We start from the raw sequence: 14,530 nt of genomic DNA, 5'->3' as shown, positions 1-14,530 counted from the left end.
AAAGTTTGACATAAATATATAAATACAAGTGGTGCAAGAAGTACATAGAGCTTTTACTTAAGTAAAAGTACCAACACAGCAATTAAAAATACTACATTACAGTAAAAGTCCTACTTAAGAAAAAGTATCAGCAGCAAAAAAGTATTACCAGCTTGATGAAGTGAAAGTATTACAGTAAAAGTACATACGTATTATGAGCTTGATGTAGTTAAAGTATTACATTAAGGTAGTGGTTTGGTCCCTCTGACTGATATATTATTATATATGACATCATTAGATTATTAATAGTGAAGCATCAGTGTTAGAGCAGCATGTTACTGTTGTAGCTGCTGGAGGTGGAGCTAGTTGCAGCTACTTTATATATAGTTAGTTTAGTCCAGTGGCTTCCAACCTAGGGGTGGGGCCCCTCCAAAGGGTCAGTATATAAATCTGAGGGGTCAAGAGATGATTAATTGGAGAGGAAAGAAGAAAAACAGATACAGTTCTGATACAAAAATCTGTTTTCAGTTTTTGGAGTTTTCTGTTATCTTTATATCTAAATATTGGATAATTTGAACTTATTAAAATTAAACCATGTGAGCTGCTTTTTGTAAGACGTCAAAAGACAAAAAGGTTGGAAACCACGGATTTCATCTTTAACATTATGCTGTATTGTAAATGTTTGTTATATTATCCATTGTGTCAAATCTTCATCTGAAAAGTAACTAAAACTGTCAAATTAATGTAGTGCAGTGAAGTATAAAGTAGCATCAAATGGAAATACTCAAGTACAGGAACCTTAAACTTGTGCTTATGTACAGCACTTGAATAAATGTACTTGGTTACTTTCCACCTCTGATAAATAAAAGTGATGATACAGGAATATGTTGAAACACTGATAGCTGTGTGTTTACATTTAATTCAATTTATTTTAATTTGAGAATTTCCCCTCTTGGGGATCAATACATTATTATATAGTTTAGTTTTATATTCTCTAAACCTTGTTGCTCACAAACCTTCCTCATCGTATTTGAAGGGAGAATTGTGCAGAGCTCTGAATAAATTACAAAATACTTTTTTTTTGCATTTTGCATTCTGCTAAGCAGATGCAAGGAGAGCCGAGACATGATAGTATTAGCACCAACACTATAAGGGGTGCTGAGGAGACATTTTAAATACATGTAGAGGCATTTTTATCTTTTTTCAAATAAAATGTTTGGGGGTTTTTTTGTGTGTAAAATATCTATTTTAATGTAAGGCCGGTTACTGCACAGATATGACATATAAATGTCCAAAAGGGGCTTTAGAGGTTTTAGGTGAGTGTGTAACTTTAAGTCTTGGTGAAAATCAAGTATGAAGTCAGTGAAGAGCTAGTGACAACATATAACTTGTAACATTTACTTTTTATAAAAATGTGTCTAGCTATTAGCAAGGTGTATAACAATAAGCCAGCCAGTTCGGCCTTATTCAAACAAAATCAGACACAAACATCTCTGGTTCAAAAGAGAGAGAGACTGCACATTTTACTACACAAACACGACTTGGATCAGAGATCTGATTCCCTCTGGGGCCGCTGAACTGGGATGAACTCAGTGAAGTGTATTTACTCAGAGAAGCTTTGTACCACACATGCAAAGAGTGTTTGAGAGAAAAGGAAAGGCCTGAAAACTGAGCGAAAATCATGAAACTGTTGTACAGTTATTGATCTTCTTTGTTTATTAGTATACTGTGAGTGGCTGGAGTGGATATAAACTGTGTGTTCATGTACGGGCAGCAGTTTAAACAATGAAATTAGAAGCTGATAAAAGCAAATTCCCTCTCTTCACATCAACAGTTCAGATCTTTAACATATGAGAAGACACATGGAAGACAAATGTACAGCAGATTTTCTCCAGACAAACTTATCAAGTTACATTTATTCAAAACCATATATAACTATTAACTGTACATTGTATATGTATATATTTCATAATTTTAGTAATAATTACAATTTCATTACAGGCAGTCCACTACAGACATCTTAATGGCATTATCAATTGAGGAGTTAAACCCCAGCATTGTCCAATCAGATTGGTCTATGACACCACAGTCCGAGCTATGTTCATAGACGACAAACTGTCATTACTACTGTAGTCTCTTAACATCGAGAGTAAACATTTTGGCAAACTTCAATTCAACGTGTATATAGATTCTTCTATTTGGTAATTTTATCAGCCTAAACTCAAATTGTACTCACATTCCGTAGCCGTGTAAGCACAGTGTAATTGTGGTTAACTAGCTGCATTGTGTGCTCAAAAAGAGAGAAAAAGGACAAAGACAAAAAGCAATGTAAGCCTGGTGAGCAGTCAAGTTTGAACAGTTTATGATCAATATCAGAATTTACAGGCTTATAATACAAAGGCATTGATTTTTCCAGGCGTGACGAGACATACAGTATGTTGATGATGAGCCGAGGAGTTCTGACATGATCGTACTGATTGATACACTGTACATGCTAATAATTTATCCTTTTTAATTCCTAAAATTTCAAAAATATCATCAGTTCCTAGTAGAGCTCTCCAACGTCTGCTGTTTAATTTCACTTAGGAGCAAATCATTTATTTATATTTTAATCCAAAATATAAATCTATCACTTACTTCACCAGATTGGTTCATCTGCTGGCTAATTTTTCACAGTGATTTTTCTCTTTTTTTCATCCATCTGATTTATATCTTGACCAAATGTCTGACGTGACAACACAGAGTTGCTGAATTTTAGTGTTTTTTAGTTTCTCTACAGCCGGGGTTTTAAGTTTCTAAATGACTCAGTCAGTCAAATCGAGTGTTCAAATTGAGACATTTAATCCATTTCAGATTAGGAATGTACTGCGATCCATTTGTTATAGCATCTGGACTAAGGTACTTAGTACTAGTGCATCCTTTTTCTATAACAAAACACTGTTTCTGATTCTGTGTTACTCTTTAGATGTATCTAAAAGCTCTTGTTCTCTCTAGTGTTTCTGTGCTGCTTCAACTCAAGTTATTGTGCAAAAGAAATGCACAAACGACAGAAGCGTGTAATGTAATGCTTGCAAAGATGATTACTCACAGATGTGGATAGATGTAAACTAGTGCTGAGGGCTAATGTGGGTGATAGTGATGCTGAAAGATTTCTTGAAAACGCACAGTATAAAACCACTAACAAAGAAGCTTGTTTTGTTCAGCTTTTGTTATTTTATGTGTTGCAAAGTCTGATATCACTGACATCATCATTGTGCATCCACTGGCTAAGAAAAGCAGGCGGATTATGTAAATATGTCAGTAATATTCACCGTTCAACGGTTTCATTGCTCCTATGAGTGTAATGAGCTTGATCTCGCTGCTCTACGTTAAGTCACTTGTATGAACAGAATGGTCTTTTCAGTGTATTTATATCCACATTCTTCTCCATGGGTGCTTGGAGAGCAGTGTGCTCTATGATAATAGTAGATGAGACCTCCAAATATGTCAAAGTATACAAGCATAGCTTCGCTTTGATGTAGTGGACGGACAATATAGTAGGTGGATAGAGATTTAAGAAGATTTATGTTTCTTTTAGAAGTAAGAAAGGACAAATTCACACCCCTACTCTCCAGTGGCAGATAAGGCAATCTTTTCAGGGACGGAAGTTTTTATACTGAAACACTGGGGATGTGGTGGAAGATTGGGGTGATTTTTAGGGGGCTCAAGTGAATCTCAGGGTATTTTATAGCATTTCATGTTTAAGAACAACTTTCTCTGAATTCAATCTGATTTCTCTCCATCTCACTGTAAGGCAAAATCAGGTAGTGCTTCTCTGCATGCATACTACTACGTATACATCCAACACATGCACACAAAAAAATCCAAAAACATTCGATTGTTCTTCCCTCTTATTATCCCAGGCTGTGCAGTTTTCATGCTTCTCAGGGTACGCCGAGCGTAATCCAACAGCTGTGCAATGAGGCGCATTTTTCATCCATTTTCAAATTTGCTAATAATCCCTGCAGTCCTGCTCCAATGTTGCGTGGCTCGATGGGTTATCCCTTTCATTAAACCCCAGAAAAGCAGTTTCAGCAATCCAGGCTATTTTAAGTCTCTCAGATCCCCCCCCCCCTCTCAGAGTATAGATGGCAGCAGAGATTACATAATTCAGTAAAGTGCTGTCAATCAGCTCCACCAATCCCTGATTAGAATCGGGTAATCTTCTCTCCAGAGTCACCAACGATGAGACGGGCCAGGGAAGGATGAACCTGTGTGATAATGAGAGATCATAAAAAATACAAATGATAAGTCTCACAGTTACTTTTTAACACAACACCACAGCGTTAACTGAGCTGCCGCACATGTAAAACAGGTTGTATAAGGCCTTTTGTCTGAAGTCTGATAAACTGCCTGAAGTAATGTTACTTGGTAATGTCTGCTGAGACCACAAGTATGAAAATGAAACAAATCTGGGGGTGTTCAGTTAGAAAAAAGTGAGGTCAAAGAAGTCTGTAGCCCGCCTAACTTGTGTAACACACTTGAATCCCCAAACTGACTGTAAATGGTCGAATTGCATTTTGGGTAATGATGGCACCAAGGAAGGAAGACAAGATACAAGGAAGATATGCATAGAATAAAAAAAAGACAATATCTCTGGATCTACTACACATAACTTCTTTCAAAAACTGTCTATCGTGAGTCCAACAATGTTACAGAAGTGTAATGCTGGATCAGTGGAGTACCCTTTGAACACTTGGTAGTATAGAAATATAAAGTACATCAAGTTTATTTAATAATAAAAGTGTTGAACAAAACAGGCAGGTTTAAATCTTTCTACTCTTTGTCTCGCAAATAGTTCAATCGATGCACATTGAGCAATTTCTACAATCAGTTGTCAACCATGCAGACATTGCTTGCTTTTCTCTAATTAAAGATTTGTTTGAACAATGGACATGGATTATTTTTTACAGCGTAGCCTGTCACCCAAATAAATAAGGTATTTTTATGAAAGTAAATGATTGTCATTCAATTTGTTCCTACTACTCCTTGTATTGTTAAATTAAGTCAAAGTATTTGATTAATCAGTCAACATACAAAATACGACTGGAAAAACCCTGCAAGCGTGTGCTTCATATACGGGCGGATCGAGAGCTAATCAAACCTCCGTTACTTCATGTGTTTAATGAGCTCCACTGAGCCACAGTTACATTACAGACTGCCACGCTACATGTAAGATGAAGTCAGTAACAAGCACCATTTTTCCTCTTTCTCACCTGTGCTTGAAGCGGCCCATAAGGCACCAGTTCTCCGTCCACAGTGAGTGTTCCCCGTGTAGACAGAGGCTGCAGCCTGAAGGCTCTGCAGGAAACGTGGCTAACGTACGGCGAGTTGACGGAGTGGTGAGTTCCTCTCTCCATGGCAAAGAACAGTCTCAGTAAGGTGGCTCTGGAGATTCCTGCCCGCACAAAGGTGAGGTGGATCAGCCCATCGTCAAACCTGGCCTGGGGTGCAGCATGGAGGTCGGCCCCCAGGTGGCTCTGATAAAGGGCCAGGACCAGGACAAAGTCCCCTTCAATGGTCACCCAGTCTCTGGTAGGAAGGGGTTGGTCAAGGGGGGGTAATAAGTCATCCCTCGGGAGATTTAAAGGCAATGAGAAGAAAGGACGGTTCTTAAGGGGTCCTGCTGGCTCAGCGATGTCAAAGTTAAAAGATGAGGACGGCGTGCGTATGGAAGGTGAAGGAGAGGTTGAATTTGGGGTGTTAGGACGTGGGACGAGGTAGGATGAGGAGTGTGGGGAGGCACATGAAGGGGAAGATGGGGGTGTGGGAGAAAGAGATAGAGAGAGTGAAGGGAGTTTAGGGGGGAGGGAGTTTGAGTGGGAGTGCTGGAGGAGGGAGAGGGGCCTTGGCCGGGAGGCGTTCTGGTTTTGGTCCAGGGTCTTGGGCTTGTAGGAGAAGGGAGAGTGACGAAAGGGGGAAGAGATGGTGAGAGACCGTTCACGGGCGACGTCCAGTGGGTAGGGTTCTTTCTGGTAGTAGGTTCCATTCAGATCCATGTCCTCCACCCCATATGAAGGACCACTACCTGAGTCGGCCTCCTGACTGAGCGGCTGGTTAAAGAGGGCGCTGGCGATCTGGCTAGAAGGGGCTGAATTCTTTCTTAGTGCCTGTCTGGCTTCCTGAGGGCAATCTTGATAAGTTAAACCCTCTTCATTTGCCTCTCGCCCCATGTCTAACCCGTAGCTCTCTCCGAGCTCTCGTGCATGCAGTACTCCCTCGCCCTCCACAGACCCACCACTGCCTTCGCCTTCCTTCCCCCTGTTGTCCTCGTCCATCTCACTGGAGTCTTGCTCTGCTCGTCCCTCTTCTTCCCTTTCATCCTTGATCCCCGCCAATCTTTCTGCCCTTCCCATTCTGCAGTCATCCCTTTCATTTGATTCTGAACTCGTCCCTGACCTCTCCTCCTCTGCTTCCATCTCAATTTCCCCCTCCCTTTCCCTCTCTCTGTCCTCTGCAAGGCTGCTTGCCCTCACCACACCAGTTCCTCCTCCCCTGGCTCTCTCCCTTCTTCTCTCCCTTTCTCTCTGCCTCTCCTCTTTTTCCCTCTCTCCTTCACCCCTCCGCAGGCTTCTCTGCTCACTGATGCCCATGTCAGAGCAGGTGCGATGGATGGGGGTTCGACAGAAGCCCTCCAGGCCTTCAGTGATACTGCGGGAGAGGGGTCTCCTTGGCGGAGGAGGTGTAGAATCTGGTGATGCGGTGACAATAGAGGGCGGCAGGTAGGACAGACGACCCTTGTAGGATCGAAGAGAAGCTATGCGCACCAGGGTGCCCAAGGTGAAGCGGGCTGACCCCAAGCCACGATACCTGGGGTAAAGTAAAAATAAGTAGTTGATAAAGAAAATCTGTCTTTGAGTGGAAATATGAACAAGATGAACAAAACAGTCAGTGATTGTCCTTGTAGTCAAAGACAGACGTTATTTTAAAACACACTCACCTCTCACTCTCAATGTCTACATCGGACACAAAGCCCCAGGCAACAGATAGGAAAGAGAACAGTCTTCTGGGTGTTGCATTACGTGGGTTGGAGGGAGGGCTTGTTGTCACGGAGATCACGTCCATGGGTCGGACACCGCCTCGACAGAGCAAAAAGCAGCAGTTTAAAAGGAGGGGCTCCCGAAGGCACATGTCATACCTGCAGGAGACATAAAAAGACAATTATCTCCTTTCAGTAAAGATAAAGAGAGAACTGTACAAACAAATCCATACAGATAAGATAAGGAGAAGTAAGAAAATAACCAGTTAGTTTGTGAGTTAGGTTTGTCTGACTTTGAGAAATTACGTTTGAAGTAATAAACACTATCATTATCTTTTCATTATTCTTTATGAAGTTGTTTTAGTTTATAAATGTTTGGGAATATTAACACAAACTACAAAACTGTTTGAAAGGTGACTCAATAAAATGTGTGATATGACAGAGCTTGCTTCATAAATAATTGTGTATGTTTAATGGTGTACAACAACCTATAAACATCAGATTATCAGAATAAGATAAGAACATCAGTTTGACAAAAGAAAAAGAATTGAGATTCAAAATGGTTACAATTGTTTTAACTGTTTTCATTAAGCAAATAATGGAAACAGCTAATAATAAAGTATGCCTACCCTGCATGGTGGTTGACGGAGCCAGCCAGTGCATTCCCAGAGCCACAGGGTAGAATGCCAACAGGTACTTTTATTGCTTGTTCCCAGTCAGGACGCTCCATCAGCCCATTAATTACCTACAGGAACATAAAACATATGAGTGGATACAGTTTAAGCTTTGATATCCCACTCGAACGAATTTCACCCATCTTGGCTGACCATCAAAAGCTTTACAAACCTCATGTAGCAGACCATCCCCAGAAATAATGATGATGCCATCCCACTCTGGGAGCGATATCTCTCGGATGAGCTCCCTGGCATGGTTCTGACGCTCTGAGACAGATCAAAAAGAACATCTGCTACAAATGTACATTTTATGTAAATGTAATATTGTTCTCATTATGCTGCCTTTGGCCATGGTGTGTTACCTGTCTGTATGAGGTTGTAGCTGATGTTTGCCTCTCTAATCATTGGCAGGATGTGGGTCTGACACCACTGCATTGCCTGGCCTCTCCCACTGAAGGGATTGACCAATAACAGTAGTCGCCTGGGACGAGGTAGCAGACTTCTTGAAAATTCTGTATGAATATGAAGGGAGAGAATGAATTAGTTTACCCAGTTTGTTTATTGTTACTGTCTTTTTTATTTAATTTTAGTTTACTTTATTTTATTATATTTTCATCATCTCCTTACTGTATTTCATTGTCTTCTACTCTCATCTTGTTAATGTTGGCCTTATTACTGCCTTTGCTTTGTCTGTCAAAGCACTTTGTAAACTCTGTTTTTAAAAAGGTGCTATATAAATACATTTACTATTAGTATTATTTTTATTATTATTATCATTATTACTGTCGAAAATAAGGGAAGGAACTGGAGGTATTGCATTGTCCAAGCCAGCCAACTGGAACGTAAGTTAAGCTGTTATAAACAGTGTTGCCCAACCCTGGACTTCGAGTGCGTCAAACCATTTGAAGCTCCTTTATTTCACCTGGATCACAGGATCTACTACACACCACACACAGACAGTGACACCGTTCCTAGACAGGGGGTCTATTTAAATTCAGATACAACTCTGTGATAAAAGACAACTATGACATTTTACTCCTTTTCTTCACTCTGAGGAATTCACTTCTTCTAAAACTCTAGGATTAAGTTAAAAAAAATAGATGCCACTGGAGTGGGGAAGGAGATGAAATTACTGCCCTCTTGGATAATCCTGGGTTATGCAACAAACAGTGAAGCACAAAGAACAAAAACAGAAAACCAAACTAACCAGTGCTATAACGTCCATCAGCATAAAAATGTGAAGAACAAAGATAGCATGTGAAACAGAAGGAACAGGAGTGATTTAGTAAGACAGCTGCGACAAAGAAATGAGGAAAAAAATGAAGGTTATGTGAGAATAGAGGAACAGAAATTAAGGGTCAAGCAGACCGCTAGAAGGAAATAATGTGTACTCTAACCGAGAATGAATGAGATACGAGCAGAGGAGGGACAAACTGAGGATTGGGAGGAAAATAAATATGACTGACGGTTTTATCTGTGTAGGGGAAGGAGACGTTGATGTTAAAGCTGAAGTCAGGAAAGCAAACTACGCAGAGAGAGTAGACATATTTGGGAGATAAAGATTAAGTCTGCGGTCGGAGGAAGGAGACAGGAAAAGATGGAAGATAATGGTCAAGTGTGCGATGTGTGGGCACTGGTGAGACAAAGGTAAACTTCACACACGACCGGTGAAAGTAAACACTAAGCGAGGCCGTGCTATCTGTTTGGTTATTGAGGCTAAGGAGGATACAGCTCATGAAAAGGGGGTGGCGAGCTGCAGCAGCCCTACCCTCTCTGTCTCCAAATTTATCACTGAATCCTATAGAGCGTGTGCAGGACAGATAAGGACATAAGAAAGGGCATGGAGTCATGTATAACAAACAAACAAACAAACAAAAAAATCCAAACTAACCACCCAGACTAATAAATATCACAGCCTCTTAGGGTGTTGTAGTATTAATCTCTCTTTGTTTTAAGCCAGATAGACCCTAACATGTGTAACTACTCTTGAGCTCTCAGTGTCAAAATGTGTGAGCCATACATACAAAGGGGACTTGGGTCACACTGACATTAAGCTATATTTAGCCAACATTTACAAAGGAGGCATAAATCAAAGCGGCACGAGACCACATTGTGTCGTTACTCGTAGCAAACAACAGGAATTAAAAACTTATTCATGGAGACAAACATTTAGACTGGCCAAAGTAAATCCTTTCAACACTGTTATCTACTGTAATCTACCAACAATGCCCTTATAATAAACTATTCACTAAAACACTTCATAAATGACCTGGGATTTGATAAAAATAGAGCTCAGTCAGTGCTTTAGGATTTGAGCAACATTGATTATCCATCTATAAAAAGGTTTTAAGTCTCTGAGAGTTGATTTTTATAACATACTGTCATGAACTAAAACAGGCGGAGAGTAAAGTAAATCTTAAAACTGATATAAAGTAGTCTGCAGTGTGGTAAAATAAACAACATTTATACTCAGCAGACTGCTACAACCACCGGGAGGGTCTTAAAACAAAAGGACACATGACCCACTCTCAGCTGACGAGCCACGACTTGTACAAATATACTGACCTGTTTCAGCAGTGACGGTCACGCCTCTGAGTAGACACTGCACAGCAGCCGACCACCTCTCGGCTTCAGCCCTGCTCTCTGCCAGATAGGCCCTCACCTGCCTGCGCCGGGACACCCCCTTCCTTCGTTTGCCTGGTGGGTACCAGTACAGCACCAGGAGAGGGGGCGCAGGGGCGCGAGGGCAGCTGCACCCCACCAGCTCTGATAAAGGCAGCAAGAGACGGGCTTCTTTCCCCGTCCGTGGCGACAGACGCTGGATATGTATGTGGGTGTGGGTGAGGGTCAAGGCATAGTTGGAGGCCGGAGCCGGAGTAGGGGAGGCAGCAGGGGAGAGGCCCCCTGGACCACCAGGGCTGTTGGGGCAGCTGTTATTGTTGCTGTTACTGCCCGACCCCCAGCTAGCAAACTGGCCATGAAGGAGGGCTTCTGCTGGGCAAAGTGTTGAAGTGTCTGGGGATCGCATCCTCTCTGCTGACGTGGACGAGGGTCACCAGGAAAAATTCAGTCTAACAAGCGGGGTAGTTCGACGGTTAGAAGCTTGAAGAGTGAAACTTAGCAGCTCTTCCGAGATTTGCAGGGAAAATCAAACTGTGTGTCCTAATATCAGTTTGAGAACTTCATCCCTGAAATCTCCTCAAAATCATTATTCTTCAGTGCTTGAATTCAAGAGATAATATCACAAAGTTTGCTGAGTTTCTGTCCCCATCTGTCCATTTCAGAAAAGAAAAAAAAAATGCTTCCAGTTCAAAGGTGCTTTTGTTACTGTACTTATCCAGTGAAGATGGGAACTGCTTAACACCAGTCCTTTTGTCACAGTTAGAAATCTCCCATGACAGTTTGATCTGAAGAGTCGTCAGCTTCTACAGTTTACTGCCAGTTGAAAAGTGGACAGGCGACACGTCAACATATTCAAAGACAACAAGACCTTAAAAACTGAATTTGCCACTGTGAGATCAGTCATTTAAAACAAGAGTGTTCTTCACAAAGTTTGCATAAGTAAAAAATAAGTTTACATTAAAACTTAAAGCCGCCTACTTCGAAAACAATGTAAGGCAGCTGAGCAGCTACAACATCAACAATAACTCTTTAAATAATTACACAAATGGACGAAAATCAAATTTTAAGTTGCATTGAAAAACTGAATAAGACAAACAAACACACCTTGCGTGAACAAGGAGGCTACAACAATTAAATTAAATTAATGAACAAGTAAAGATTTCCGTAGAATATGTTGCATGTTAAGTGCTGGCCAAAATGTAATTAATGCCACAAAGATATGATAAGTGCAGGCTTTTTTCAAGACCTTTGATACCTCTACTGCTATCTCAGTGATGTGTAAGAGGCAGACAGGGAGTGACTAGACCAGTCCTGTAGACAGTAGTGTGATACATTTAAGTTTCATCTAAACAAATCGCACCTGCTTAACTTTGTTGTTTGTTCTCCACAAGAGGAAAATGAACACTGAGATGGACAAGTGGAGACTCGACAACGAAAAAACAAACACAGAAACAAAACAAAAGACAAACAAGGAGACGGTTCCAGGAGGGTCCTTGATTTATGTCATGGTAAAGTCCTTGAGCCGAGCCTCACGTTCCCTCCCATAGATCTCTGTTCCTGTGTGAAGACAATGAAGAAATTGACACTTATAGAGGAATGTGTCTCTAATTCACTTTGATTTCTGTCTCACGTTTGCGTAATCAGAATAAAACAAGTACAGAGGAAGTATAAGCAACGGCAAAAGTTTCATGATAAGCAGAAGAGATTGTGGGTACGAGATGAAGCAATACAAGATCCATCATGCCCCTTGACCGTAGGTGCGTCTTTGCTGAGGCACATAATGACTCAGAGTCACACATCCTCCGCCGCCTTGCTGAGACACCACATTATTTTGGATGAAAGGTTGTCTGAGGATGACCACAAGTGCTTCGTCATTTTTCATTTTCAGGGCTTTTTGCACACTCAGACACAGTGTCTCTTTCACAATTTTAATCTAGGACTGAGATTTTGTAAATTGCTGGATTTAATTATACCGGATTTGAGTTGTTTCGCAATAGCCTTAAACAGTCAAAACAATATTAATACATTTTACCAAGGCTGCATCCAACAATAATTTTCATTTGTGATTCGTCCGTCAATCATTTTCTCGATCAATGAATAAGTTGTTTGTTCCATAAAATGTCAGAAAATTGTGAAACAATGTTGATCAGTGTGTCCCAGAGCCCAAAGTGACGTCCTCAAATGTCTTTTGTCCATGACAGTCCACAATCCCAAGATATTCAGTTTAATGACTAAATAAAAGATAAAATATTCATCTTTTTTTGAATGATGAATAATTATCAAAATAGTTGGTGAATAATAGTTTATTTATTTATTTACTAAGTAATGGACTGTTTCAGCTTTACATTTTATTCAATGGAAATGTGTTCATATAAAGTCAGATTACAACATAATAATCGCTATAACTTCATATGACATTATTATATATGTACACTACAGAAATATAGTGTCTGACAACAAGTTTGAAAAGTCTTTTCACTGGTCCAACAACTAAGAAAGTGACTTTGACAAGCTAGTTAGATGTTTTCTAAAGCTGTACATGCCTATCTGTATGACAATAAAGGGGAATATATCAGTATCATATAATTGTAGGTACACAGATGATAGGTTACAGTATTGTTAAAGCTCCAACTCACCAGAGTCCAGTTGATTAGACTTTCTACTTCAGACCTCAAGTGCGTCAAAGTACAACTGGACTATCACCGTGGGACTGTAGCTAATCCACTAAATTAATAAAACTGGTCATCTCGCTTTCATGTTTTACAGCCAGGAAACATTATGTAAGCTGTGGGGCAGACAAAATCAATACTTGGCTGATGTCCTTCTTTGATAACACCAACTCTAAAACGGACTTCACTGTGATGCCCATTGTTGCACCTTACGTCCTTGAAAACGCAGGGCGGGGACAGAAATAATAATATCTGCAGGCTAATTTTGTCTCCACACAGTGAGGCTGCTGCTGAGTAACCTACCCAGGTATTTTGGGGGAACTTTCTGGTAGCTTACACTTTGAACTTAAGACCATTTACTACACAAAGGGGCATTGTTATACACGTAAGATCAGCGTTAACTGTTTATCTAGGAAACCAACCCCAGAGACGTGAACTATGTTTCACCAACTTGACCCGGTGTTATGTCGAAGTCTGTTCCCCTGTCGATGTGTCCCCCTTTCCTCCATAACCCCAAACCCGTCGTCTTTTGGAGGTGCTTACCCTAAACACAAGCTTACCTTAACCAAGGCAGCTAACTGTAACCATAATCTAACCCAACTTTAACCGGAGGGGGACATTATTGGAGGGGTAACCAACTTCGACACAACACCGGTGACGTTAGCCGGCTAACTCACTTGAGCTAACCCTTAGCTGTAGTTACAGTAAATAACACACCCGAGCTGATGAACCACTTTCATTAACATTCTAAAATAATTGTCAAGAATCAGATGAAGTTTAGAGTCGCTGTGAATTAATCCTAAAGCTAAATTAACTACTGATAGCCAAGGTTAGCTGATGTTGTGAGGCTACTGTAAACTGACAGGCGCAACACCGCGTTGTGTCAGCTACCACTGGCTAATACTGGACGCTAACTTCATATTAACTTCCTACACTATTAACACTTTATTCCTCTTAGTGTTACCACACAGAAAAGCTCCAGCTCAACTATGTTAAGCCTCATTTATTATTTGGTTATATAAAGTGCCCAAGTTAGCGCAGATAGCGTTTACATGGCAACGTTAGCTACTCATGATGCGAATCTATAACGCAGGGACGTAATGTTGTTAACTGGGAACTTTGTGGTTTTCAGCACCGGACTAGGCTAAGCTAAAAATGAATATAATAAAACAAAGCAGAAAAACTAAATGTTACCTCATCTTGCCTCCCCTCTCACGACGACAGACGGTCGCTTGCTCTGAGTGCTGTGTCGGTGCAGGAAGTGTCTGGAGACGCAGCAGCAGCAGCTTTGAGCGGCGGAGAGGAAACCCAATGGCGATAAGGAAAACATTGCAACACCCACCGACATTCTCCAATCATTGACAGACCATCACTTCCTGGCCAAGTAATTTTTTTTTTCCATGAACAGGTTTTTTGTTTTTTTTAAATACCAAACACAAAAACATCAGTGAGAGCTTTTAAAAAAAAAAAAAAAAAAAAAAAAAAAAGTATAGGGTGCTAAAACATAGCAGTGCCAGTTCTCTCCAGTGCTCTTTAATTCAGCTCATCTGCTTCAAATCACTTCAGTC

At 40.7% G+C, this 14,530-nt stretch overlaps 1 protein-coding gene across 1 annotated transcript; it reads right to left on the bottom strand.

The window, feature by feature from the left end:
• Nucleotides 1-1,501: 1,501 nt before the first annotated feature.
• sphk2 (sphingosine kinase 2) lies at nt 1,502-14,243 on the bottom strand. The gene is made up of 8 exons (XM_062421768.1): nt 14,157-14,243; nt 10,237-11,850; nt 8,034-8,183; nt 7,844-7,938; nt 7,627-7,742; nt 6,959-7,156; nt 5,235-6,828; nt 1,502-4,229 (listed from the first exon to the last, which is right to left on the bottom strand). Exons 2-8 carry the CDS (start codon nt 10,697-10,699, stop codon nt 4,167-4,169), a joined length of 2,679 nt encoding a protein of 892 aa, XP_062277752.1. The 5' UTR covers nt 10,700-11,850; nt 14,157-14,243; the 3' UTR covers nt 1,502-4,166.
• Between the last annotated feature and the right edge of the window lie 287 nt (nt 14,244-14,530).

Source organism: Scomber scombrus, chromosome 7 (genome assembly GCF_963691925.1).
Source record: "Scomber scombrus chromosome 7, fScoSco1.1, whole genome shotgun sequence".
NCBI classification, from domain to species: Eukaryota; Metazoa; Chordata; class Actinopteri; order Scombriformes; family Scombridae; genus Scomber; species Scomber scombrus.
Note: the sequence above shows the minus strand (reverse complement) of the source record. Positions and strands in the feature narration are given on the sequence as shown.